The 26,642-nt window shown below is 46.9% G+C and overlaps 1 protein-coding gene across 4 annotated transcripts in view; it reads left to right on the top strand.

Moving 5' to 3' along the window:
* Positions 1-24,353, top strand: part of GSG1 (germ cell associated 1) — a 101,520-nt gene extending 77,167 nt beyond the window's left edge. Inside the window, exons 1-6 of one of the 4 annotated variants that reach the window (XM_054167682.1) lie at positions 14,435-14,562; positions 17,114-17,432; positions 19,851-19,898; positions 22,437-22,592; positions 22,712-22,823; positions 23,499-24,353. In XM_054167682.1, the coding sequence (XP_054023657.1) occupies positions 17,114-17,432; positions 19,851-19,898; positions 22,437-22,592; positions 22,712-22,823; positions 23,499-23,814 (951 nt within the window). In that variant the 5' untranslated portion in view covers positions 14,435-14,562 and the 3' untranslated portion in view covers positions 23,815-24,353. Of the gene's footprint in view, positions 1-14,434; positions 14,563-16,881; positions 16,990-17,113; positions 17,433-19,850; positions 19,899-22,436; positions 22,593-22,711; positions 22,824-23,498 lie in introns of those variants that run through there. The other 3 variants (XM_054167681.1, XM_054167680.1, XM_054167683.1) reach the window with 3 other exon arrangements.
* The last annotated feature ends 2,289 nt before the right edge of the window (positions 24,354-26,642 follow it).

Below are 26,642 nucleotides of genomic sequence, written 5' to 3'. Positions count from 1 at the left end.
GCTGAACAACCCCAACTGTCCCAGCCTGTTTTTGCAGGAGAGGTGCTTCAGCCTTCTGACCATCTTTGTGACCCTCCTCTGGACCTGCTCCAGCAGGTCCATGCCCTCCCTCTGTTAAGGTCCCAGAGCTGGACAGAGCACTCCAGGTGCAGTGTCATCAGAGCAGAGTACAGTGGCAGAATCACACCTCTCAGTCTGCTGGCCACAATTCTTCTGATGCAGCCCAGGATACAATTGGCCTTCTGGGATGCAAGTGCACATTGTTGGCTCACATCCAGATTCTCATCCACAGTACCCCCCCCAAATCCTTTTCTGCAGGGCTGCTCTCCATCTCATCATCAAACCTTGCAGTTGAAGGCCTTCTAGAGACAGGGTGTGCACTCCAAACTGTGAGGCTGGAGAGCCTGTGGGACAGTAAGTTCCTTGTAATTTGAAGTCTTTCAGCCCAGCTTGGATATCTTCCTTGAAAAGACAGAGATGTAAGAGAAACCTTAGCCTTAGTGTAGGCAGGAGAGAGCCCAAAGGAGAATGCTGTGCATGGAGTCAAAGCAGGTATCTGCAGTGTCCATCAGATGCACCTTCATCCTGAAGGGTGTGATCACTACAGGGAACACCTCTGTGAGAATCTCCTGGTGATTGAAAAGCAACTAAATGCCTATCATCACTGCTAGCAGCCCTAAGCTCTGTGGAAAGCCCTTGATTAAATCTCTCTGCCTCTGGGATAGGAGATTGAAGTGTCACTCCCTTCACTCCCTGGTGCTCTTCTCTGTGGGAAGTTTCATCACCTAAACAGAATCTAGTAGCTGAGAAGGGCTGTGGGGGCTCAGAAAGAGAAGCTTCTTGGGGTGGACATAGGCACTTCAAGCCGTGGCTGGTTTCCAAACAGTGATGGAATAAGCTGGCTGAGGTCCTGCAGGCATCAAGTGACTTTCCCTGGCTATGCATTTTGGCCATGTTCTAGTGAGTTGGGTCCCAGTGTAAGCCTGGGAGTGAGGAGGTAGAGAAGGAACAGCACAGGAATTTTCCCATTAAGAAATACAGTGGCCAGATTGGATGTGTGGGCTCCTCTGGACATCCTTGCCTCTGCTTGCCAGGATACATCCCCAAGACACCTTGTACTTCACCAGATTTAATCTGCAACTCACAAGGTGGTTTTTTTTTTCCTTTAGCAACAACAAAAAGACTTCAGTAGCTTTTCTGTCCTAAAGGATCTTAAAGCCTCTTGAGGATCACATTACAGCTTTTAAAAGCACAGTCTCCAGATCTCCATTGCAGCAGTTAAGCCAGCTGTAAAAATGGCTGTGAAGGGTTGTAGGGAAGTTCAATCACTCCTGGTTTTAATTTTAATGTAATAATTAAGTGCAATTTAATCTATGAACAATAGCTCTGCTCCAGCAAAGCTGTGAAGCATACATTTAGGGCCTGTAGCAGACTGTGGGTGGAAAGAAACACCAGTAAATTCCAGAATGGTTTTGATGGGATTCTTAGGACTATGGCATTGCAAACATCACTGTCATCCCAGAGCATGGCAACTGCAGAGAGGGCTTATCCTGGACTGCTGTGTTAGCCCAGAGCAGGAGGTGTTCCAAGGCTGCAATAGTAAAACCTGTTACAATAGGACAGAGACTTTCTTAGGGTTCATTGAGGACAGCTCAATATAGGTTGGAGTTCAGATGCTCATTAGCAGAGCCCTTGGGCATCCTGAGGATTGCAACACAGGCAGACTTACCAGGAGTGGTGAAGGGCTGCAGCACAGGACAGTGACCTGCTTTGAGTCTCATGAAAGAGGAGCAGCTGACCTGTGACTGCATCCAGTCATGAGCTGAAATGTGAGGGATTTTGCAAGTCAGGATTGCGGTGCATTGGTAAAGCTGCATGTGAGACTTCAAGGCTGAAGGGAGTAATTAAGGATGTTTGTTGTGTCCAGCACTGGATTAATGGAGTGAAAGACCAGCTCTGCAATCTCTGCTTTAGCCCAACCCTGTGAAAGCTAACTTCAAACCAGAGCAAAGCAGACAATTCTTGATTTAAAATGAACAAGGGTGGGAGAAAAACCCCTAACTGAATTTCTTCTGACTCAATCCATTGGTGAAAGCTAGCAGGTGAAAATTGTGCAGGGAGCTAGAGCTGAGCCTTCTCACTTCCTGCCCAGTGCTGAAGGCTGAACATGAGCGACTGCAGTATACTTAAGCAGGGCTACAGCTCTCTCAAAGCCACCCTCCTTACCATTTACCCAACCTCTAGTCCTCACCCACAACATAGCTCACCTGCACATGCACCAGCCCAGTGGGAGCAGCCCCTCTGAGGTGGGTTCCCTCCTGTTCCATCCATCCAGTCTTTCTAGTTTAACAGCTTCTGTGAGGCTGCAGGCTTCTTTTTGTGTGTGTGTGTGTGTCATCCAGGGAAACACACCCACCTCTCTCTCTCCAGCCCCATTTTCTGCCTTGCTCAGAGATTCTGTAACTCGTGTGAATAAATTTCAGGCAATGCAAACTACAGCCAATTAGGGAAACAAGAAATTAGAGATGGGAAAAATCTTGCTAGTTCACAGGATGTTAGGGGTTGCAAGGGACCTCCAAAGATCGAGTCCAACCCCCCCTGCCAGAGCAGAACCATAGAATCTAGCACAGGTATACATCCAGATGGGTCTTGAGTGTCTCAAGAGAAGACAACTCCACAACCTCTCTGGGGAGCCTGTTCCAGTGATCTGTGACCCTCACAGTGAAGCAGTTCCTCCTCGTGTTGAGGTGGAGCCTCCTGTGCTGTAGTTCATATCCATTGCCCCTTGTCCTATCCCAGGGTGCAAGTGAGCAGAGCCTGTCCCCTCCCTCCTGACCCCCAGCCCTCAGATATTTATGAACATTTATTAAATCCCCTCTCAGTCTTCTCTTCTCCAGACTAAAAAGCCCCAGGGCTCTCAGCCTCTCCTTACAGGGCAGTGCTCCAGTCCCTCAATCATCCTTGTAGCCCTCCATTGGACTCTCTCAAGTGGATCTCTGTCCCTCTTGAACTAGGAAGCCCAAAACTGGATGCAACACTCCAAGTGAGGTCTCACCCCCTCTTCCTGAAAGCTTCCTGTTCAGAGTTCATTGATAAGTGAATGCATTCTCCAGATATGCTTTATTGCCTTTTTTCCTCCTTTCCTTCCTTATTTCTGAAAGGAAGCAGTGGGGGGGGAAGAAATGAGGCACAAAAGCAGAGATTCATTGAATGATGAGAGCAGACTCAGGGGGCCTCCAGGTAAAACCAGGGTAATTAGCATAATATCACATGGCTAAACAGCTCCTGCTCCACCACCACCATTTGTGCACCCATCCCAGAGCTGGGGGCAAGACCCTCACCAGCCAAGATACCACACAGAGAAGCTCAAGCCCAGTAAAGAGGCCCAGCAAGAACCCATGGGTGATACTGGAGGAATCATCAACACTCTTCCTACCTAACCGGGGGGCCACCAGGCCCCCCGGCCTTTGTTGTCACCACCACCATCACCCAGTGTGCACCAGGGGCACTCACCAGTGATGAGAGGAGGATCCCTCAGCCCAGATGGGCTCAGCTTGGGGCTTCTGCCTCTTCTGGAGGGGATTAAAAAGGGGAGTGGGTGAGAGGGGCCAAGTGGCCACACCTGGGGTGGGAGGAGACTCCAACAGAGCCCAGGTGCTCTGGGATTTGAGGGGGAAAAAAGGGTGGGTGAGAGACATTCAGGGTGTCAGGTAGTGATAGGACTAGGGAGAATGGGAAAAAAATAGAAATGGGTAGATTCAGATTGGATGTTAGGAAGAAATTCTTCCTCAGCAGGTGGTGATACATGGAACAGTTTGAGGTGGTAGAAGCCTTATCTCTTGGAGTTTTTAAGGCCAGGCTGGATGTGGCTCTGGCCAACCTGATCCAGTGTGAGGTGTCCCTGCCCATGGTAGGGTGGTTGGAAGTGGATGATCCTTGAGGTCCTCTCCAACCCCAACAGTTCTATGATTCTAAAACAATTTTGCAGTTTATGCTGGATGTTAGGAAGAAATTCCTCACAGAAAGAGAGATTGGCCATTGGAATGGGCTGCCCAGGGAGGTGGTGGAGTCACCATCCCTGGAAGTGTTTAAAATAAGACTGGATGAGGCACTTAGTGCCATGGTTTAGTTGATTAGATGGGGCTGGGTGATAGGTTGGACTTGATGATCTTGAAGGTCTTTTACAACCTGGTGAATTCTGTGATTCTGTGATTCACCAGGGCAGAGTAGAGGGGCAGGAGAACCTCCCTCAACCTGCTGGACACACTCCTCTTAATGCACTCCAGGATCCCATTGGCCTTCTTGGCCACAAGGGCACATTGCTGTCCCATGGATAACTTAGAATACATAGAATACATCCAGTTCATCCAGTCCCTCTCCTCACATTCTAGCCCAGCCCTGTTCCTCCAAGATTGTTGCCCACAGTATGCTTTCCAGTGCATGTGTATGTGTATGTGCATGTGTATGATTTAAGCAAGGGGCATCTTTTATTCTCATGAGAAACTGTTCCACCCCTTTTCACTACTTGGAAGAGGTTTCTGAGGCTTTTTTATTGTTCTGCCTAACCTAATGTCTCTGAGCTCTGCCCATAGTAACACACCAGCTAAATGTTCCCTCACCTTCATGCTTAGCCTGTTCGGGTGATGGCAAAGAATTCTTGTTCGGTCAAGCTGCTTGGCCACGATGCTTAACACTTAGTTGTGGAGCTCAGCAATTATAATCCTTGGCTGCATGGGAGAGACTCAGGCTGAGATGAGCACGTTAATGGGTGTGCAAGAACACAGAAGATGTTGCTAGTAGCGTTGCCTCTCTATCGTAATAGTCACTTGACACTTCTCATCACAAGGTCTGGCTTTGTTTGCTTTTGCCTTTGCCAAACTGGGAGCCAACATCTTCTAGCTTCAGGGTATTTTGCTGTTATTTATGATGTTGTTCTGCTTGGGTTTTTGTTTTAATTTCAGTCAAAACCACGGAGATGTTTCTGAGAACAGGGCTGGCAAGGGAATATTCTGATGTATCCATATTTTTAGACAAAACCAACCCCTTGATTACTTTTTCTTTTACAGAAACACCCACTGAGCAGTGTCTTGCTTTCACATAAATCATCTTTTTTTTTCTGTCAGGAGCACACTCTTTGCCATCTCTGACAAAATTCCCCCCAAATTTGGCTAAACAATGAACCTTTGAGTAATTGCAGCTTGAGCCTGCTCAGGAAAGGCTAATGAGAGCCAGGAGGGACAGTTGCTCATTACTGTATTTTTTTGTTTTAAACTACAGGCCTGATGGAAATAACAGCACAAGATTTAAGGTTCAGGATACAATGCACTAGGAGAAAGGGCCCTGGCTGTGGCTGCAGAGTGACCTTGCTCTGGTCTCCTCTAGCCCGGGATGGTATCACTGCACCTGGACCCTTGCTACCCCTGGCCAGGGCCACCTTGCTCCATGAATGGTGCCAGGTTTGGCAAGGTAAGCAGAAACCTGGCTGTGAGGAACTGGGGAGGCATGAAGAAAAGAGGAGGAGAGAGAAGAAGAAAAAAAATCAAAACCAAACCCAACCACTACCACCAAACTCTAAGAACAACAACAAAACCCAAACAGAAAACACAACAGAAGAGAGGAATATGCCTAAATTCCCTGTAGGCTGTCTCCAGAATACTTCTTGTTTCCATTTCCACTGCCTGGGGACCTCCCTTCCCCTAGGACAGGTAGGGAAGCCTGGGCACCTGGAAGCTCCCTGGTCATGGCACACCCACGTTTCATCCACCCCACACCCACAGCAGCAACACTGCCTGCTCCCAGCACCCCTGCTCCCTCTAAGCCTGTAAGACAAAGGGCTGGGGCTCTAAATTTGTGTCCCCACTGCCTTGTTCCAACCTGTCCTTTCCCTGATGCAGTGGTAGCCCTGCTGTGCAGGGCACAGGAAGCATGGACATTAGGGATGGAGCTTGACAGGACTGTCTTTGAAGGGAAGGGATCTGAAATCCTCATTAAATCTAGGGGGGAAAAAAAGAAGATGCCCTCAGTCCTGGATAATTACTGGGACATACAGAAAGATAAAAGGTGCAATTATAACGTTGTCAAAGCACCCACTGTAACATAACTCCTCTGCTCAGGGCTGGAAGGAAAGCTGGCTTTATTATTCCCTTTAAATCAACATATTAGACCATTTCTTCTTCTGACCTGTGCTCACTACCCTCTCTGCTCCACCAGGGAAGGCAGCCTGAGAAATTTGCTTGTGCCTCCTGGCCACCCTGGTTGCTGCACTTCCTGCCATACTGCCTCTTTATTCATTAATCCTTTTCCTCCCAGTTTTCTCTCCCTCTCTCTCCCCCATTTTTTTTTTCCTTGTCAAAGCACAAGGAGTTTTTAATAGCTGAAGAATGAAAACACCTCCTACGCCTCACCTCAAGAAAAGCTAACTCTGTGTCTTATTCACTCTTTTTGATTTCCAAATCTCTGCTGCTAGCTTAGAGTCTGCCTTTGAAGCACTGGCTCCTCAAACACTAGCACGTGAGTATCACTCCAGTAAACTCTGCAATTCCAATGGCTTCAAGGGAGCAATCCTTGTGAGTAAATAATTCAGCTGTGGGATGGAGACCAGGACATTTGGCAGAGATGCAGGAGTTTTCTGCTGGGTGTTGTGACTTGGTTCGAATCACGATATTACAGGGGAAAATATTGACTGCAATCCAGGATGGAGGAGGATCTGCCTTGCAGAACATTTTATCAGTGAGCTTGAAGGTCTTCAGGATGCCTGTGTTGTACTGAGTCGGGTGAATCGACCAGGTAGTCTTTGATGGCTTCCTCTAGCTCTGCTTGTTCTGATTTGTCATAGTGAAAAGGAGAAAAAGATAAACTGAAGCAAAGAACAGTTTCTTTGACTCCCTCAAGGGTAATGTGGTTCAACTGTACTCTTTCAGCTTCTTATTTTTGCCTTGAAACTGGCATTAAATGTTCCTTAGACTCAAAGATCACCTTCATCTGTGATGTATTCTTTGCACAGATTAATTTTAGATCCTCAAGTTTTGTTGTTTGCAAAACAGAGAGTCTCTTTCCCACCAGCTTTGTGCTGATTCCAGTATCAACAGGGATCAGCTGTGTTGTAGATTTACATCTGAGGGAATGACTGTGAAGATACAAGTTTATAGTGTAGGGAAACAAGAACTGTTTTGCAACTATCAGTCCAGCCACAGCAACGTGGTGCTCAGCACAGCTTTTTGCTCTACTCTGTTTCTGGACTGAGGTTTGTACCCTGCATTGTGCTCCATACTGCCAGAAAGAAATGGCTAGCAACACCCAATTGAAGCAAGCACTGAATGTTTACTCCCCATCACTGCCACTGCTTTGACTGCAGCATAAAGACACCCCCACAAATTGCTTGGCCAATGGGAGGGGAAAATGACATGTCAGAGCCAAGTACAAAAGCAGGAATTTGGGCCATCAGCCAGCTTGTTAGCTCACACTGTGTGCCTCTCATGAAATGCATTGATCTGTGACTCTTACAATAACGTTTTTAGGAAATCATTTCACTGGCTATTTATTTGTGTGCTGGAGCAGCCTGATGAGGTTGGAGAAACTAAAGCAGATGCTGTGCTTACAAATCAAGAGCAAAATTCTAGGAATGAGGTTAATTAACTATTGGAATAACTGTTCCAAGGATGTGATGGATTTTCCATCACATCCTGTTGCACAGTCAATACTAGTCACTTGTGTACAAGATGTACTGTAGCTGCAGCAGGAGCACTGTGTATTTGGTGCCTCACCTGGAGCAGAGCTTCCTGGAGAAGAGGAGGCTCAGGGAAGACTTTATTGCTCTCTATAACTACCTGAAGAGAGGCTGTAGCCAGGTGGGGGTTGGTCTCTTCTCCCAGGCAACCAACAACAGAACAAGAGGACACAGTCCCAAGCTGCAGTCCCAAGGGCAGGATTAGGCTGGGTGTTAGGAAGAAGTTCTTCAAGGAAAGAGTGATTGGCCATTGGAATGTGCTGCCCAGGGAGGTGGTGGAGTCACCATCACTGGAGGTGTTTAGGAAGAGACTGGATGGGGTGCTTGGTGCCATGGTTTAGTAGATTAGATAGTGTTGGATGATAGGTTGGGCTTGATGATCCCAAAGGTCTTTTCCAACCTGGTTCATTCTATTCTATTCTATTCTATTCTATTCTATTCTATTCTATTCTATTCTATTCTATTCTATTCTATTCTATTCATTATTGTCTGAAGTTTTCTCAAAAGCAAAGACTGAGGGCAGGGTTGTCTCATAAATGCTTATCAATACTTAAAGAAGCAGGTGTCAGGAGGATGGGACCAACCTTCCTCTGTGGTGCCTAGTGACACCGCAAGGAGAACAGGCACAAACTTGAACATAAGAAGTTCCATCTAAACATGAGGAAGAACCTCCTTAATTTCAGGGTGATGGAGCATTGGAACAGGCTGCCCAGAGAGGTGATGAAGTCTCCATCTCTGGAGACATTAAAACCCCTCCTGGATGTGTTCCTGTGTGACCTTCTCTAGTGAACCTTCCTTGTTAGGGTGTTTGGACTTGATGATCTTCATGAGGCCCTTCCAACCCCCTACCATTCTGTGATTCTGATTCTTTGGTTTCTGTTACCCTCGAGATGAGACTACATTGTTGCAATGGTTCCTCTTAATGATAAAATAACCCCATGAGCCTGTGACAGTCATCGAGCCTGAGCTGTTTGTGATTCTGTGGTGGAGTAACAGACTGAGATCCCATGAGTGATAAATTTAAAACTGGCAACAGTCTTCATGAAGAGACCACTAAATTACAGAGCTGCAGTCTGCAGAAGTGGACACCCAGCCAATCCTGTGGCTGATATAATGTACCACGATGAATTAGCAAGCTCAGAAAGAATTAAGCCACCAATAAAATGACAGACTTGGTATATTTCAAAGCATCTGGTCAGATCTCATGGAATATCTTAGCTGCTATATGTTCAGTCAGAGAGAAAGAAATAGTGGGGAGGCTCCACGATCATCCTGTAGTAGTTCACTGGGTGCCTCAGAAGAGCAGATGAGGACAGTGAGCAGTGGATAAGGTAAGCATTTATCTGCTTGAGGGTTTGTGTGGACCCTTCCCTGGGCTGGTTCCTCTTTAATATTCTTAGAGATCTGTATAAACAGTTGTCATTTGCTTGTCTGCCTACAGTTTATGGTTAGCTAAATTTCAGAAATGTTTCTTTTGTAACTTTGTGCTCAGGTGAACACATCCTGGAGTCACCAGAGTTTAAGTGCTCTGTGAAAAGCAACCCCCTTTAAATAGTCTTCTGTTGCCTATCTGGAAATCAAGGCATCTAGAATCTCTAGTGAGTCCTCAAAGGCTGTGTGACTGCACTTGATTATTTCTCTCTTTTCGTGCCTGCTTTCTATGTAGTTTTTGAATGGCTGATAACCATAGAGATTAGGAGGGGGGGAAAAAATAATCCAGCCATGGAAGACTTTTTTTTATTATTACTAAGAAAAGAAGAAAAAAGAAAAGGAAAAAAAAAAAGAAAAGAAAAGAAAAAGAAAAGAAAAAAAAGAAGAAAGAAAAGGGGGGGAAAGGAAGAAAAAAGTAAAGGGAGAAAAAGAAAAGAAAAGAAAAAAGAAAAAAAAAAAGAAAAAAGAAAAAAAAATAAAAAAGTAAAAAAAAGGAAAAAAAAGGAAAAAAAAGAAGAAAAAAATTAAGGAAAAGAAAAAGGGGAAAAAAGAAAAAAAGAAAAAAATAATTAAAAAGAAAATTAAAAAAGGAAGAAAAAAGAAAAGGAAAAAAAGAAAAGAAGAAAAAAAAAAGGCAAAAAAATAGGAGGAAAAAATAGGTCCAAAGCAAAGGCAAATTTAGTCCTGCATTTACTTATTCCAATTCAAGCTTTATTTCTGTTCTGCCACAAACTTGATGCCTAGCAATGTAAGCAGTTCATATTTCAAAGCAGACTTCACCTTTAAATGTGCTTGGAGCAGAAATTAAAAGATGCCTGGCGAGGTCATTTGCAGAGCAAGAGTTAATGCATCATGCAAACAGCTAAATAAAGGTTACAATCTGAGTGGAATTATTCAGAGCTCAGGGAGAAATCTGGCATTTGCAGTCTGTCACTGGCTTTGAGAAGTCTGGCTCTTGGTGTCACTGACACCGGGAGACATCCTGCCTTCTGTGTGACAGCAAGGGAGGGGACATCACTGCTGGATGGTCTTCCTGTAAAACCAGCAAAAACAGGAGCAGGGGCAAGTGTCCTGTGTGAGGAATGCGCGGAATGAGGGGCGAGTATGAGCCCTTCTTTATCCAGGTTTCACGGGGTGATTATGGGTGTCGATAGCTGCTCTTCCTCCTCTCTTGTGCTCTTCAGGACATCTGAAGAGCCGATGTCAGGGCAGTGTAAGACCCCTGATATCCCTGAGGAGGACTGCTGTGTGGAGTGTTGTGAGAAGTCCTGTGACTGTTGAGACATGCTAGTGAAGTATTGACGGCTTTGGGCCTCAGCTGGTAAGGGGTCCTTGCCCTCCTTTTGCACCAGCCTCCCTGGGAATGTCACTTTGGGGCAGGAGAGACCCAAAATACTTATGTGATACAGCCAGGATAAAAATGCATCACCTGTAGATCTCCAGGCTTCTTTAGAGTTAGAATCAGAAAGTTTGGGGTTGGTAGGGACCTTTAAAGGTCATCTGGTCCAATTTCCCCTCTGCAGTGGGCAGGGACATCTTCAACTAGACCAGTTTCCTGAGAGCTCCATCCAACCTGACCTGAAATGGGGCTTCTACCACCTCTCCGAGCAGCCTATGTCAGTGTTTCATTACCTTCACAATTTCATCCTTCTCTCTAGTTTAAATCTCCCCTCTTTAAGTTTAAAACCACTACTGTTTGTCCTGTCACATGCTAAAAGACTGTTCCTATCTTTCTTGCAGGCCCCTTTAAATACTGAAAGACATTAATAAGGTATCTCTGGAGCTGTCTCCATAGAGGTGTGCTAAGATTGTGTTTTGCATCTTGTTTCCTTGTTTTGTTTCTATAAGAGAAGCACTTGGCTGATTGCACAGGAAATCAACTGCTGTGGGCATGCACTTCAATGGGCAAACTTTGAACGAGTCACCAGGGACCAGCTGCTGCTGACTTCAAAGTGAAAGAGACATCCAAAAACCTCTAGCCAAGCCAAGTTATGGTGGGAAATATCAGATTCAGAGAGGAGAAAAGTGGAAGGCACAGTGGGGTGAAAGACAGATACAGCTTGGGTTTCCTGTCCATAATTGGTCAGATTAAGAGGAGGGTGGAATGGAGATTTAAAAAACCAAACCAAACCAAACCAAAACCCAACAAACAAGAAACCACAACATTTTTCTAAGGGAAGATTGCTGAACATCAGGAGACATGCTCTGGTGTTGACATTCTGAGCTGTGTGCAACAATATGGGAAGGGAAACCCACTGAGAAAGTTAACATGGTGCTTGACAAAACACTGGAAAATACATTAGGCAGAACAGTTCCATGGAACAAACACCCTCCTAAGCTCCTCCATTCATTCATCATTTTGGGGTACCCAGTTGAAGAGGGACAGAGATCTACTTGAGAGAGTCCAATGGAGGGCTACCAGGATGATGAAGGGACTGGAGCACTGCCCTGTAAGGAGGGGCTGAGAGCCCTGGGGTTTTTCAGTCTGGAGAAGACTGAGAGGGAGTTTAATAAGTGTTTATAAATATCTGAGAGCTGGGGGTCTGGAGGAAGGGGACAGACTCTGCTCACTTGCTCCCTGCAATAGGACAAGGGGCAATGGATATAAACTACAGCACAGGTTCCACCTCAACGTGAGGAGGAACTTCTTCACTGTGAGGGTCACAGAGCCCTGGAACAGCCTCCCCAGAGAGGTTGTGGAGTTGTTTTCTCTGGAGACTTTCAAGACCCATCTGGATGCATTCCTGTGCAACCTGTGCTAGATTCTATGGTCCTGCTCTGGCAGTGGGGTGGACTTGATGATCTTCAAAGGTCCTTTCCAACCCTTAACATCCTGTGATCTTTTCTTTCTTTTCCCAACCATTCTTTGAGTGATCTTCTGAGATCACTCAAAGAGAAGGACCCAGCCCCCCGTATAGCAAGCAAGGTAAGGTGGTTGTGCTCATAAAAATAAAGGGGGATGGGGGAAGGAAAGGGGAAAAAAAAAAGAGGAAGAGAGAGGGGGGGAAGGAAGGAATGGAAGTTTAAACTTGGGTGGTGCTTCCCCCCAGCACACACGAGCAGCAGATTCCCCAGAAGCAGACTAGTGAAAGACTGACATCTTCTGGAGGGATAAATACCTGCCTTTGTTCAGAATACTAAATCTGATGCACACATATTTCTGATAGAGAATATTTTCACTTTCCATTCTTATTCATACAGATCTAATTCAGTCTCGTTTCTGTCAACCTCTATGGCGTGACTCTAGCTTTAGAAACTGACATGACATCCTGGCTTTCAGTTATACTCTCATCAAGCTTCAAATTAGGAACATGCTAACATTAAGGATTACCAGTAGAGAGATGGACTTCATCTATTCTTGAGCCTGAAAACCAGGCTGGCTTTTTGTTGGTTTTTTTTTTTCCTTACTGAGCATTTAGAAGTGAAACTTAAGATGCCCAGATGTGGGGAGACTGAACAAGGAAAACAACATTAATGAAATGATTACTCTCTCCTTTTAAAGATCATCGGCTGTTGCTCTACCTAATGCAGCAAATTAAGTACATCTGTGTCAAACTGAGCCTCTTCCTTAATTAAAAAACCTGCAGGCAAGCCATGGAGCACAGAAACATTTAGCATTGCTTTCAGTTAGTCCATCTTAGAAATGATGATCTCTATGGGAGGAGCTGATGCAGTGACTGGGATTAAAATAACTGCAGAGCTACTGACCGCTCTGCTCGGGGCAGGAAGGGGTCAGGAGCCCACACACGGTGCTGTGCAGGGGCTGTCACCGGTGGGGCTTCACCCAGAGCTATTCCTACACCTGCCTCCCAGTCTCTGGGCTCTGGTGTTGGAGGTGGGAGAGCATAGAATCATTGAGTGGCTTGAGTTGGAAGGGACTTTAAAGATCATCTAGTTCCAATCCCCCTGCCTTTGGCAGGAACACCTCCTACCAGACCAGGTTGCTCAAAGTCTCATCCAGCCTGATCTTAAACACTTCCAGGGATCTGCATCCACAACTTCTCTGGACAATGCATTCCAGTGTCTCACCACACTCATAGTAATGAAGTTCTTCCCAATGTCTAATCTCGATCTACCCTGGTCTAGTTTAAAACCATGCCCCCCTGTCCTATCACCACATGCCCTTATAATGGAGATGATGGCAGGTGAACCACTGGTTTCCTCTGTCCTGGCAGAACCAGAAGGCAGGCATTCAGGGAGTCTTGTGGTGGAATTCTGACCCACTTTGCACTGGGTAAAGCCTCTGTGGGGAACACACACCTTTAGGATGCTCTTAGAGTTTGATTCAATAAGGCACAACACTGTGCCCTCTAATGAGTTTGTTCTCGTGAGAGGTGATGCCACTCTTGCTTTTCATTGTTCTGATACCAAACTGAGCGTATCAACAAGCAGGGATCACCACCCTCAGGTATTGTGGGAGCCTTTAAACTTTTAGGGCAAGAGCTCAGAGGGAATTTTGAATGAGTGTGAATCTTGAATTTCTCCATGCTAGCTTCTCAAATTCATCTGATGTTGGAGGTGCTGGGAGTTGGGATTTCTGGTGAACTTCACCCCTTAGTAAAAGCTGTCACTGTGAGGGACACTGACAGTTTTCCCTAGGCTCCCATCCTTTGAGTGTTGGACCTTTCATCAGTGTTTCACATACCTCTGTCATGGTGGTTATGCTATGCAGTGCTTCTGCTTAAGGGGCTCCTTTTGTCATTAAATTCTTCAGCGCCCATGGGGAAAGCTGGACTGAAATGTCTTCAGGGTCTGAAATCTTCAGTCCTCAGAGCAGATGCAGTTGCATAAACTTTTCTCTCCCCATAATTTCCTTCTCCCCCTTCTGCAACTGCCAACTCTGGCCAGAAATATATCCCAGGGTTGGGGTCGTTGTGGCCTTTACCTTCCTACTGAGACAGTGTGCAGGGCAAGGAGTGACCTGACACCAAAGCTGCTGATAGTTTCTGAGCTAAGATCCCCTGAAGCACTGGCCAGAGAACCACCAGCTCACTCCATGCAAGTTCCCAAACAGCCAGGTCATGGAGCAGGCTGGGATCTTTCTGTGCTTTACAGAAACTTTCTGCTCAGTCAGTACAGGTCACCCTTCTGCGCTTAATCCCAGCCCGCAGCACCAATCGCTTCCCTTATAATCTCCCAGAACAGCTGTTCTGTGATTGCATTGTGGATTACAAAGTGACCACTTCCCCCAAAACAGCTGCTGGCTGGAGGGATAGCATTTAATAATCACTGGGATGGAGAGGGGGGGAAGCAGGGAGAAGGGGAGGAGACAAAGGAAAAAGGGGTTTTGAAGCAATTTGGTTTCTTGGAGGATCTAGAGATGAGCAGAACGGCGAGACCAAGCAAGAGTCCAGTTTCTGTATTGCTCCCTCAAATTAGCAGGACTTTGAGGACTTGCTGCCAAGGTAATTTCAATTCTCTTTCCTTTTGGGGCTGTATAGATAGCATGGTCAGTTATTGTCAGTAATTGGCTCCCTCTTAGGAGGGAAACTTCTGACAGTGCTCTCATGAAGGAGTAGTTCCTATTTGCTTCTTATTCCCCATGCCCTCTGCATCTTGATCCAATCCCTTCTTCTGACTCATTTGCTTCTTAATTATTTTTTGGGGGGGAAGAGGTCTTTTTCCTTATAATTTGTTCTGAAATTATGTGGACTTTAAGCTGCTTTAACAGATCCACTGGAGTGCATATTTCTCCCACTCTTGAAAATTTAAATCAGAAAAAAAGGAGGAATTTTGTCAATATTAGGAGTGGAATTTATTTTTCTTTTTTTTGGGGGGGTAAGAAAACCATGAGCAACCCAAAACCTGATTACAGAAAATCTTATAATCAAGTGCTGATGAAAGACAAAAAATGTATGTGCTGAAGTCTTCTGCTTGCAGATGAAAAAAATCATGGCTTTGAGGAGAGCAATTTTATCTATAACTTCCCTTCCAGTCACAAGCCAAGCTGTCTACTGAAAAAGCTTTCAGTGAGGAATTTGCCCCCAACCTCAGCCAGAAACCTTCATATAATTAACTGCTCCTACTAGGTATCTGCTCTGCAAGAGTGGTGATACCCAACATGCCTTTAGATCATGGAAGTCATTCGTTATGGTATCGCCAAGATGTTATTCTCTCCAGGGTAGAGCATTGCTGAAGGAGAGAAATGCTCTTGTGAAGAGGCAAAAGAATCATAGAATCAATAAGGTTGGAAAAGACCTCAAAGATTATCAAATCCAACTTGTCACCCAACACCTCCTGACTACTAAACCATGGCTTCAAGTGCCACATCCAATCCCTTTTTGAACACCTCCAAGGATGGTGACTCCACCACCTCCCCGGGCAGCTCATTCCAATGGCTAGCAACTCTCTCTGTGAAGAACTTTCTCCTCACCTCCAGCCTAAACTTCCCCTGGTGAAGTTTGAGCCTGTGTCCTCTTGTTCTGGTGCTGGTTGCCTGGGAGAAGAGACCAGCCCCCTCCTGGCTACAACCTCCCTTCAGGCAATTGTAGAGAGCAATAAGGTCTCCCCTGAGCCTCCTCTTCTCCAGGCTAAACAAATCCAGCAAAGAAGCCAGAGGACAAAGCAATACAGAAACTTTTCAGGATCTGAGCATTTTCTTGGCTTCAGTGAGGGTCTTCTGGATCAGCTACTGTCAGCTACTCAATGTAATGAGATGCTAATGAAGTCCTGCTTTTCCAAGAGGAGCTGCAGCAGCATCTTTATTGACTCCATTTCCAAGCTTGCTGGTTAGCAGAACAAACGCTTCCAACTGCAGCACTTTTAGCTGTGGTGCTGTCACAAACAATGCAAAGCTCCAGCCAAGCATCATTTATTTCTAGTACTGTCCACAGTACGCTGGGCCTTTCGCACACGTTCAGCACCGGGTGAGTCAACTGAAGCTACGTGAAGAGGGCCAGCAGCAGGCAATGTCTGTGCAAAGTGAATCTATTCATGGGCAAATAGATTTTAAGAGTCATAAATAGGAAAGGGTGGGAGTATCTGGATGAAGTTGTGCCAAACATAGGGAGTGCCATGTGGGAAGAGGCATTCGCTGATTACATGAAAGTCGATGTGTGGGTAGATGACATCTAATCAATCCATGGAGTGATAAGTTGGGGCTCTCAGAAGTCAGTGCAGGGCTTTGCAGAAACCATGGAACCTTGAACTTCCCTCTGAGTGAGAAAGGCCACAGGACCCTGGTTCACAAACTGCTTTCTGATGAGAAGAAACTGGGAAGAGTGTTTGTGGCAATATTTGCTCTTAAAAAACCCAAAACACCGCTGGCACTTTGTGTGAGAGCAGAGACATTGTCACCCCAGCACCCCACCACATTTCTGATGTGCTGAGCAGTGCTTACACAGGTGGGAGGTGCTGCTGTGGAGCTTGAACTCAAGCTGCCGGGTCTGGATAGCTGGGTGTGCCTCCTGAGCAGGTCACTACTTTGATGTGTGACCTTTAGTGAGCCTGGAACATTTTCCTGCATTTCCCCACTGTGAAATCAATGCACTGCCTACCTCCTTAGGTACAGTAATGAATTGCTTGAAACAGTCTTTTGGCACATTTGGCAGCAGGAATTCTCATTTAGTTGGAGAGAGCATTCATCATGCCCCAGCTAAAGGCAACAAATGGTATTTGGGGAAGTTGGTTAACAGTTTTTTTCCTACCATCTCTGAGATGAATGTGATACCCATTTTGCTTTGCTCATCTGCTCACACCCCCTGATGCACTCAGATCTCTTCTGTTCACTGGGTCACCCTCTGTTCCCCAGTACAGATATTCAGTGTGCTTTGAAAAGGTTGAAGCTGACCTCCACTGGCCCTGGCTATCAGGAAATGGTTCTTCCATGCTGGGTGAGCTGTTGGGGTGTTGTGAGGAGGGTAGAATGATCATATTCTCTCCATAGAGGTGTGTGCTGGGATTCCTAAGGTGGGGTGAGTGACTTGTGTGACAATCCCACCCGTTTGTGTGTTCTAGATGGAGCTGCTGAAGGGATTGCCATGGCGCCGTGCTTTCCTGGCTGTTGTCTTGAACCTGCTGGCTCTCAGCCTCTCCACCACTGCCTTACTCAGCAGCTACTGGTGCACTGGGACTCAGAAAGTGCCCAAGCCTTTGTGTGAGAAGAGCAAAACCCCCAAGTGCATCGGTGTCCCCATGTCACCTGACGCGGGTGCTGGCAATGTCTCCTCCGAGGATGTGGTGCACTACAGCTGGGAGACCGGGGATGACCGCTTTGCCTTCAGATACTTCCACACAGGGATGTGGCTTTCCTGTGAAGAGAGCATGGAAGGGCCAGGTAGTGTCTTGCCCAGGCAGCCACAACTTCTTCCCTTGTATTTACTTCACAAGAGTTTAGAAATGAAAGGCAGGAGGCCTCCCAGCACTTGGGAGAAAAGCCTTTCATGTTTTCCTACATGTCACCAGCCCTATACACTGCTGTGGTCGTTGTATCTCTGTCCTTCATGGGGATGTGTACAGAGAGGAGCAGGGGAGAATGGTTGTCTCTGGTGTGCCCTTCAGTCTGGAACAGGAGCTGTGAAATGCAAATGGTCATGGTAGTGGCAGTGACTTTGCAATGGCATCATTCTTCCTGAAGTGAGCTGGAGTGGCCCTCCTTTCCCTTTCCTTATATCTCCATTCCCACACAGAGCTTACCTCATGCTCTCCAGGGCAGGTTATTGCATGTCCCCTTAGAAGTCTAAGCAGTGTTGCCAATTTAGTTAGGACTGCAATATTGGTTCTTAAATCACCAAGCCTTAGAAATACAGAGAAAACCTGGAGGATCTAAACACAGAGGAACTAAAGCTAGGAGGCAAATTAACCTGAGTAATTAGAGCTGCAATATTGCAATCTTTTTAGCTGCTTTTGTGGTATTTTGACAGGTTTCATTTGTGTTTTTTTGTAGGACTGGCATTGTAAATTCTGGGGTGCCAGGGTTTGGTCATGCAACCTGTGCTAGACCCCCTTAGTGTCTCCCTTTACTCTTGACTTGTTCCTGTCCAGACCTGCTGAAGTCCTTCTGCTGAAACCTGTGGTACCCCAGCACAGGTGTATGGTTTACAGATGCTGTTTTATGGCCTGACACACACATCAAGGAACAGAGCTAGGACAGAAAGTGACCAAGAGGGAGATTTGTATCTAAAGACACAGTGATGAAAGTTGCTTTCATCAGGCCCATTCCCCTGAGTCCCCTGCCTTGCCTTCAGCTCTTCCCAAGTGCAAACATCTCACCTCCTTTAACCAATCCACTGCTCTACCAGCATTTATTGTTTTGTTACCCATTGCTGTCAGAGTTTGAAAATAAAGGACTGGTGAATGAAAGCAGACAGAAGGGAGGTGGGAGCAGGAGGGAATGTACTTGAAGCTCTCATGTCCTAATAAGAGGCTGCTTCATTGTGAGCATTTCCAGACATGCTGTGGAAAGAGATGTGTTTATTGGGACTGGGTTGGGTTGGGATGTGTTTCCATGGTGTTTGTGGGAATGGGACTACATCCCTTGACAGCTTTCTCTGAAAGACTTGTTTGGCCACCAGACAGTCCTGGAATAACCCCAGTGTCTGGAGGAATACAGACAGCATGCTGCATCTGGATCACAGCAGGGCATAGGGTAGAGCACATAGTCTCAGTCCTCTGCTTACTGTAAACTGAGTACAATCCACCCACTGCTGTGGGTCTTTGAAGCAAATGCATAGACAACAACAACAAAGGGGCTGCTATAAGCAAAAAGAGCTTGAGCTGAGCTGGAGGAAGGATTTCATTATTCAGGCTAATCTCAGGATCAGTTTAGATGAGCCATTACCAAAGAACTTCATTAAAGTTCTAGGTAAAGTAGCAAATGGCAAGATAATGAGGACTGCAGATGGCACTGAACTGGGTAGTGTCCTGAGAGCTGTGGGTGACAGAAGTAATACAGGAGATTGGGAGAGATTAAAATTGAGGATAGACATTAAGAAAATTAGATTCTTGCATGAAAAGCAGCAGGCTGATAATTCTGGGAGAAAACACTGTACCAAGTAAAAGAGGGGACCCTCAGAAGCAGTAATGCAGTGTGCAGTAAGGAAGAGCTACAGAGAATGGTGATAGGCACTCAGCTGAGACAACAGCTTGCATCTGGCCAACACAAAAAGCCAAAGCAAATAGGAACTGTTTGTCCAAACAGCATGCCTAAAATATGAGGACAGGAGACAATGTTTCTGTTTCTTCTCTGCCACAGAATAAGGACTCACAGCTCTGTCATGCTGTATTTCACTTGGGAGGGTTTGGGGTTTGGTTTTTCTGCTTTCTTCTTCGGGAAGTGGTGCTAGAGCTGCTCTGTTGAGAGTGGGGCGAGTGGGAATTCACATGCTCAGCAGAAGTGGTGCATTTGCAATCTGTTGTAAGCTTAACAGGCCGGACCAACAGCTAGGTTGTGAATGAGCAGCAACAGACTTTTCTATCCACCAGAGGCTTGTGAGGTTTACGGATTGCTGAACTTATTGATTGATTGATTGATTTTTATTGGATTGAAAGACCACTTCTGGTTTTCCAGGCAGATATTAACTTGCACCAGTGAAGGTCTGGAAAGATCATGAGAACGAGAGCAGAGGTGAGAAGGTTGGATGGGCAGACTCAGGGATAACTGGAGCCATGCAGTGAAAAGAAAGGAAGAGATTTTCTTTTCCCTTATGTGTGCTGCTCTGTGTTGCAAATGACAATCTTTGGGTTTGTGTTTCAGAAGAGAAATGCCGCAGCTTTATTGAGCTTTCACCGGCAGCAGACAGAGGTAAGAACACATCCCCATACCTCACTGCAGCTGCCCAGTGCACCTCCTTGGCATGGACAACCTGCCAAATTTTGCCTGTATGAGAACAGCAGAGCCAGGCAAAGCCCCAAAGAGCCAGGCATGAAATCCTGGCCTTGAGCTTGCTAGAAGAGCAGATTTCCTCCAAGGTGTTTGCCTAAATCACTGCCATCTGTGAAAGTGCTGGACACCTCAGACTCCCTCCTATACGGAGTGGGATTGGTCTCACCTAATAAGTTGCCCAATTTGAACTTGTCATCTTGCTGTAGTCAGTGGGAAGGGGGTGGAGATGCCACCTCGGGGCAGTCCTTGCCAGACATGCTACAAGTTGACTCAGTGCTGCAGTTTTGGGGTCTAATGTGATGACTCTGGAAGCTGAATCACCTCTTACTTTGTGGTAAGTGGCTATCAAAGTTACACTTCATGCCTCACCAAATACACAACTTCATTTGCTTTGGGATGCTGACTCCTCCTGTCCCTCCCATGTTTCAAATTATGCTGGTGACAACTTCAGTATATGCAATGGAGATTGTACTCACTGAAAGCTTTTCAGTAAGTGTGGGCTTGCTAATTGTTCCCTGAGATGGAGGCCAGAAGTAAGTCATTTCAGAAGCTGTTCCTATGTGAAAGGGAAAGGCCTGGGGTGCAGAGTCTGTGTCAGCATTCAATCTACAAGATCAAGGGCTGGAACAAATGCTGGGGAATCATGACAGCCAGCAGGAACATGGGCACTGTGGGGGAGCTCATCTTCTTTTTTTCTGCCTTGTGTCCCCTGTTTCAAAAACACCAGCAAAGGCTCTACTTACATGCTCTCATAAAGTGATGCACATTCCCAGGTGAGGGGTCCTCTGTGGCTGGCGTGCGGTGGCATCACCGTGCAGCTTAACCTGGGTCACTCTTGGCACAACAGCATGGGAGAAAAACCTCCCCTGCTTAGGCCTCTGGGATGCAGCATTCACACCATTCAAGCACTGCTGGTGTTACAAGATCATTCTGAAGAGCTCCACTTTGTCATAAAATCAATGACTTAACTGCCTTTACTGGAAGGCTCTTGCATTTAACACAAAACTCCCACTTCACAGGGAGTAGCAACACGTTTTTCTTCTTTCTCACCTTCTTGTGCTTCATTCCCTCCCCATGCCTTTGGCTCTGTTGCTTCCAATGTCTTCTAGCCTGTTTTCCTAAGAAGGGAGGTTTATGCAACCAGATTACATGCCTTTATAAAGCTTTCTGCCTGTCCCTCCCCACCCCCCCCAACACTCCTCCTCCTGCTCTTTGTCTAATTGCAGCCCAACACTGATAGAAAAGCCATGTTCTAGAAGAACAAATTAATGGGAAGATCACTGTGAGCTTAGGTATGACATCCATAGTACACTGTGGTCTTCACAGCTCTGTCCCTCACTTTTGCCCCTTCCTGCACACAGCATCACCCTAAGATGGCCTTGGCTTCCAGCACAGCTGCCATTATGTAGTTGGGCCTGTACTGGAGAAGGTGGTGTCTGCTGATTGCAGGCTGGCCAGACTGAGCTGGGTATGTGCAGAGCAGCTCCACATTACACAGCTACCATTACAAACCCAGATTACACAGCACAGGCATGGTGAGCCTGGACTCACAGAGAAAGAGATGCATGTGTGGTGCCTGCAGCCTCCAGGACACTTCCAGCAGTCAGACCTCTAATGAAATAGCCTCCCTGATGGTGCTGCCACAAGCAAGCCAGCTCCTTTAACCAGGGAAAGCAGCTCATCAATTCCAGCTAAAGAGCTGGGTGACTCTATGGCACTCATAACATTAAGGAGTCAAGTCATTAATGAGGGTTTTCTTCACACTCCCTTTCCCCAGCTGAATGTCTCCTCTGTGGCCATTAATAGTTGCTAGCCATAGCGTTCACAGTGCTGCTTCATTTGTCAGGTTAATGTTTCTTCCTCAGTGAATCCTGAGCCTTTCCACAGCCCAGCACTCAGAGTGCCTTTTCTCATGATCCTCCAACTCCTACTGCACAGTGACCTCAGCTGTGCACTCTGGTATCACTTCAGCCCCACTCATAATCCCAGCAGGAAAGTGCCTGCACTCTGTTCAGGCAGCAGAGGAGTGGAGAATGTTATTGCCCCAGCTGGAGACCCACCCCAAGGAATGCAGTTTCATTTCATTCACTGAACTTTTGGAGTGGGTCCAGAGATGCACATGAAGACGATCAGAGGGATGGAGAACTTCCCCTGTGGGGACAGGCTGCCAGAGTTGGGGCTGCTCAGCCTGGAGAATGCTCTGGGAAAACCTTACAGCAGCCTTTCAGTACCTGAAGGGGGCCTAGAAGAAAGCTGGGAAGGGACTTCTTACAAGGACTTACAGTGACAAGAGAGAACGGATCAAAGCTGGAGGAGGGTAGATTTGGACTGGGTATTAAGTTCTTTACAGTGAGAGTGGTGGGACACTGGAACAGGTGGGCCAGGGAGGTTGTGGAGCTTGGTGCTCTCCCTTGAACAAGCCACCCTCTGTTGATGTCAGAAGTATCTGGCTCCTAGCAGGAATCCTGTGGCTGTCACTGGGATCAGAGATGCTGTACATCAGCTTGCTGCTCATCAGCTTCATCCTCCTGATGGTGGAAATGCTGCACACTGGCAATCCTGTCTGTGGGTTGAAGCTCAACGCCTTTGCTGCTGTGTCCTCAGTGCTGTCAGGTAAGTGCGTGAACTGCAGGCTTGGAATCACAAGAGCAGGAGAGCCTCTTCTCCCAGCAAAGGCTGAAGTATGCTGTTCTGGCTCCTACTGTAACAACTTTGCTTTCTTATGTGTCCAGGTCTCCTTGGGATGGTGGCACACATGATGTACTCTCAGGTCTTCCAGGCAACAGTTAATCTGGGACCAGAGGACTGGAGACCACACGAATGGGACTACGGTTGGGCATTCTAGTACGTGAGCTCTGAAGTCATCTTCACCTCTGATATGCCATAGCTGAGTTGATAAATGGTTGGTTGAGCCTTGCAAGTGCCTGTGGGAAGTGCAGGCTCACTTTGTGATGTTGTACTGACAGTGGCCACGCTGGTTCTTAAACGCTACAGTGCCATGTGCTAGGAGTGGACATCAAATGCCATCATGGCTCTCTGCTTATGCTCAGGCTGATGTGCTTCATGTCACAGAATGGTGGGGATTGGAGGGGACCTCTGAAGACTGAGTCCAACCACCCTGCCAGAGCAGGATCTCCCAAAGCAGATCACATAGGAATACATCCAGGCAGGCCTTGAAAGTCCCTGGAGATAGAGACTCCACCACCTCTCTGGGCAAATTGTCCAGGGAGACAATGATCAGCCCTGAAATACAGAACATGCTTCCAAGCTCTGCTGTCTTCCTGTGCCCCTCCCTTCCCTGTGAGAAGGGTGACCAGTATTTAACCAACTGATCTCAGAAAGATCTTGTGGTAGGAGTACCCCTATGAACTGCAACGCTATGAGCCTTAGTCTTTCTAGTTCATGCCCATGCCCAGCAACTTCTACTTGGCAATCAGGGTGCACCATGGTGCATGCAGTTCAACTCCCCACCTTGCCTGGCTTCTCACAGTATGTGCTATTCTTGTGTCTCTTCTGTAGCATGGCCTGGGTCTCCTTTACCTGCTGCATGGCCTCTGCTGTCACCACACTCAACACCTACACCAAGACAGTGCTGGAGTTCAAAAGAAACCACTTCAAGGGCTACGATGGAAGCTTCAGGGCTCAGCCTCAGCATCACCAGTGCTTCATACAGCAGCAAATAAGCAGCTACTACGTGCCCCAGGAGAAGCCCCTCCACTCAGTCTCTGAGGGAGTTGACTTCTACTCTGAGCTGCAGCAGAAAGTGTTACAGAGGGAACCAGAGCTGGAGCTGGATGAGGTCTTGGGACAGATGATCGGGGAGGAGCGCTGCTAGGGATGAGTGCACAGGGGCAAAGCAGTGGGCTCTGGGAGGCACAAGAGCTCTGAACCAAACAGTAGCACCACAGTTAGCTAGTCCTTGGAGATCACTTCCTTCTGCAGTTCAGGGAGTGAGAAGGGAAGGTGGGCACTGGGCCAGGGCAACAGCAGTGCTAACAGTAGCAGGATGGATCCACCCTAATCATCCTTTGATGGGTGTCCTCAACTGAAAAGGTTGAAACTAGAGGGACATCTTGTTGGTGCCAGCTGCCACTTTCAGACAGAGCTGAGGCAGATGTCCTAATCCTAGCAGTACTGCACCTGGGAATAGGCAGCCAGTGCCATCTGGCTGGCAAATCGCAGAGCTGGACCTCTATGAGTGGTGTCACACTGACCTTCCAGCAACACCCCTGGTTCAGCACTACAGTGAAGGGCATAGGTGCTGATACTGCTTGGCTGTCATCCTCTGAACACCCTCTTTGTTCTTCATTCCCGGGCCCAACCTCTTCTTCTCCCTGCCACCACATCAAAAGTGCTGCTGCAGTAGGAATGGCGGGGGGGGGTGGTGTTGCTTTCAGACATCTCTCTCCTCTCCCATCTGTAATGACTCCCACATGCTCCCTCCTTGCTTCTTCCCAAAACCCCTCCCATTCTGAGGTACTTTCCTGTCTGTCTCTTTCTCCCAGCCTTTAAGAATCCTTGGCTTGGCTTTTGCTGTTTTCTCTGTTTCTCCTCACCTGTCCTGTTTCCCCCCTTGTAAAAACACCACAAACAATCCCCAGCTCAAGCAAACTCATCGTCTCTCAGAAGTGACACACTGGTTTATGTGACACATGATGCTGTACACAGTATTTATTTGCTCCACTGCAGTTCACAGTTCCAATACATTTTTCCCAACAAATATACAGACAGACTCTTTATTCACAGTGGGGATGTGTGTGTGTGTGGAGAGGGGGGCAGGGGAAATTCACATTATGGAGGAGCTAACATCACTGCACTTCAGCATCAGTTCCCACAGGAAGAACCTCTGGAAAATAACTACTTCAGGTAACAGCCACTTCACCTTTCCCAGCAAGGTGGTGGCTAGAGGGGAGGGAAGGGACACTCCTGTCTAATCCTATGTTGCTGGTCCTCACACTTTCAGTCCCTGTTATGCAGCTGCATTAACTGACTATAAATTATAAATACTAACCCCTGTCTGGAAGAAAATGCCAGGCCTAGAGTCATTGCTACAGTTGTGCTAATATATACACAGCTATTTACACAAAAATACCAAGAACCATATACAAACTCTTCATAGGCCCTAACATTAAGAGAGCAGGGCCCAAGGACCAGCCTTGGGGCTTGCAGCTAATCCTGAAGGGCTACCCTGGAAGCTTTTATATGGAGGTGCAGGAGAAAAGAGTAGCTGATAGGCAAGGAGAAAATGTCAAGAGTCCAGAATAGTAAACCCACACAGATGTGCCCACCTGGAGGGAGGGTCTAAGTCCTGCCATCACCTCACTACTCCCAGGGAAATGCAGGGAGGCTGGCAGGGCATGTGTCAGCAGGAGGACAGCAGAATCCTTTGCAATCCTCATCTCAGCCTGGCTCTACAGTTCCTATGCTGCTGCCCTGCACTGTGGGGAGCTGCTGGGGCACCAAAGTGGTTGCTTTTCATATGGTCGTTCCTACTGCTCTGCAACTACAACACAGGAAACTGAGGCACACTCAGAGGCATAGTTCAAAGCACTGAATACACTGTGAGCAAATGTGCCCTGGGCTTAGTCTGTTCCTCTTGGAACTGCACACAGGGCTGAGCTGGCAAGGAAATGGTAAGGTTGAGCCCAGAATAGGAGTAAAATGCACAGAAATGCTTTCCAGTTCTGCCTGTGTCAGAGCCTCTAAACTGTGAAGCAGTGGTGTGAGAATCAGCTTTGCTGTGACTGGATCTAGTGTGTCAGTGGGGATCTGCTGGGAATTGACTCCAAAAGGACTGTGATGTACTTGTAAAGGGGGGAGGGCAGCATATTGGACTGCAGTGAGATGTTACAGTGACACTCTGGGTTCATAAAAACCTTAGGGATGCCTAGAAGTAAGATGGGAACTTTTTGATTCTACATCACCCACATGAACCTGTCCTGAACTTGGGATTGGGGAAAGAAACACACAAGTGCAAGGGCTGGAAAGTACTGCAGGGATCATCTTTCTCTAGATCAGGGAACTCAGTCAGAAAGCTCATTTGTTTGTGATTTAGGGACCAGAATGGAGAAGGGGGCTGAGAGCACAGGAAAGGCTGCAGACAAGACTAGCCCTGCAGGAGCCAGACAAAGGCTTCTCTCCAAAAATATGAGGATTAAAGCAGGTGGTGTCCTTTAGCCACACCATTTGCCTTGAGTCACCATGGCCCACTCTAGGCCTAGAGCTTATTTGACTGCCTGGGAACACTGTTTGGAGATAAAAAGGAGTGTCTTCAATCCCATTCATAAATTAAACATACAAAAAATATACATATACAGTATAAATTGATACATATATATATAAAACCTAGTTTTATACATATATGTGTGTGTGTGTGTGTGTGCATATAAATTCTAAACACATTTCTGTGTCACCTGGAAGGAAGCATGCATGAACAGCATATGGAGGGGAAGATGTTGAACAAGGTTCCTGTGGCACTGGACAGGTCTGCCAAGCACAAACCTGCCTCCAGCAGCATTCCCCAGAGAGCTGAAGAAAGGGCAAGTGCTTTGAGCCCCCATTCTCTCTACATAGCAGTTTTGCTGAAGATTCACAGAGCAGCTTCCTACATGATGCAGACAGGCCACAGGCCCAATCAGAATGTGAAGAACCAGCAGGCTAGAG

This window comes from Dryobates pubescens, chromosome 15 (assembly GCF_014839835.1).
Source record: "Dryobates pubescens isolate bDryPub1 chromosome 15, bDryPub1.pri, whole genome shotgun sequence".
Lineage (NCBI taxonomy): Eukaryota > Metazoa > Chordata > Aves > Piciformes > Picidae > Dryobates > Dryobates pubescens.
The sequence above is the reverse complement of the archived record's forward strand: the minus strand, read 5'-3'. Positions and strand labels throughout refer to the sequence as shown.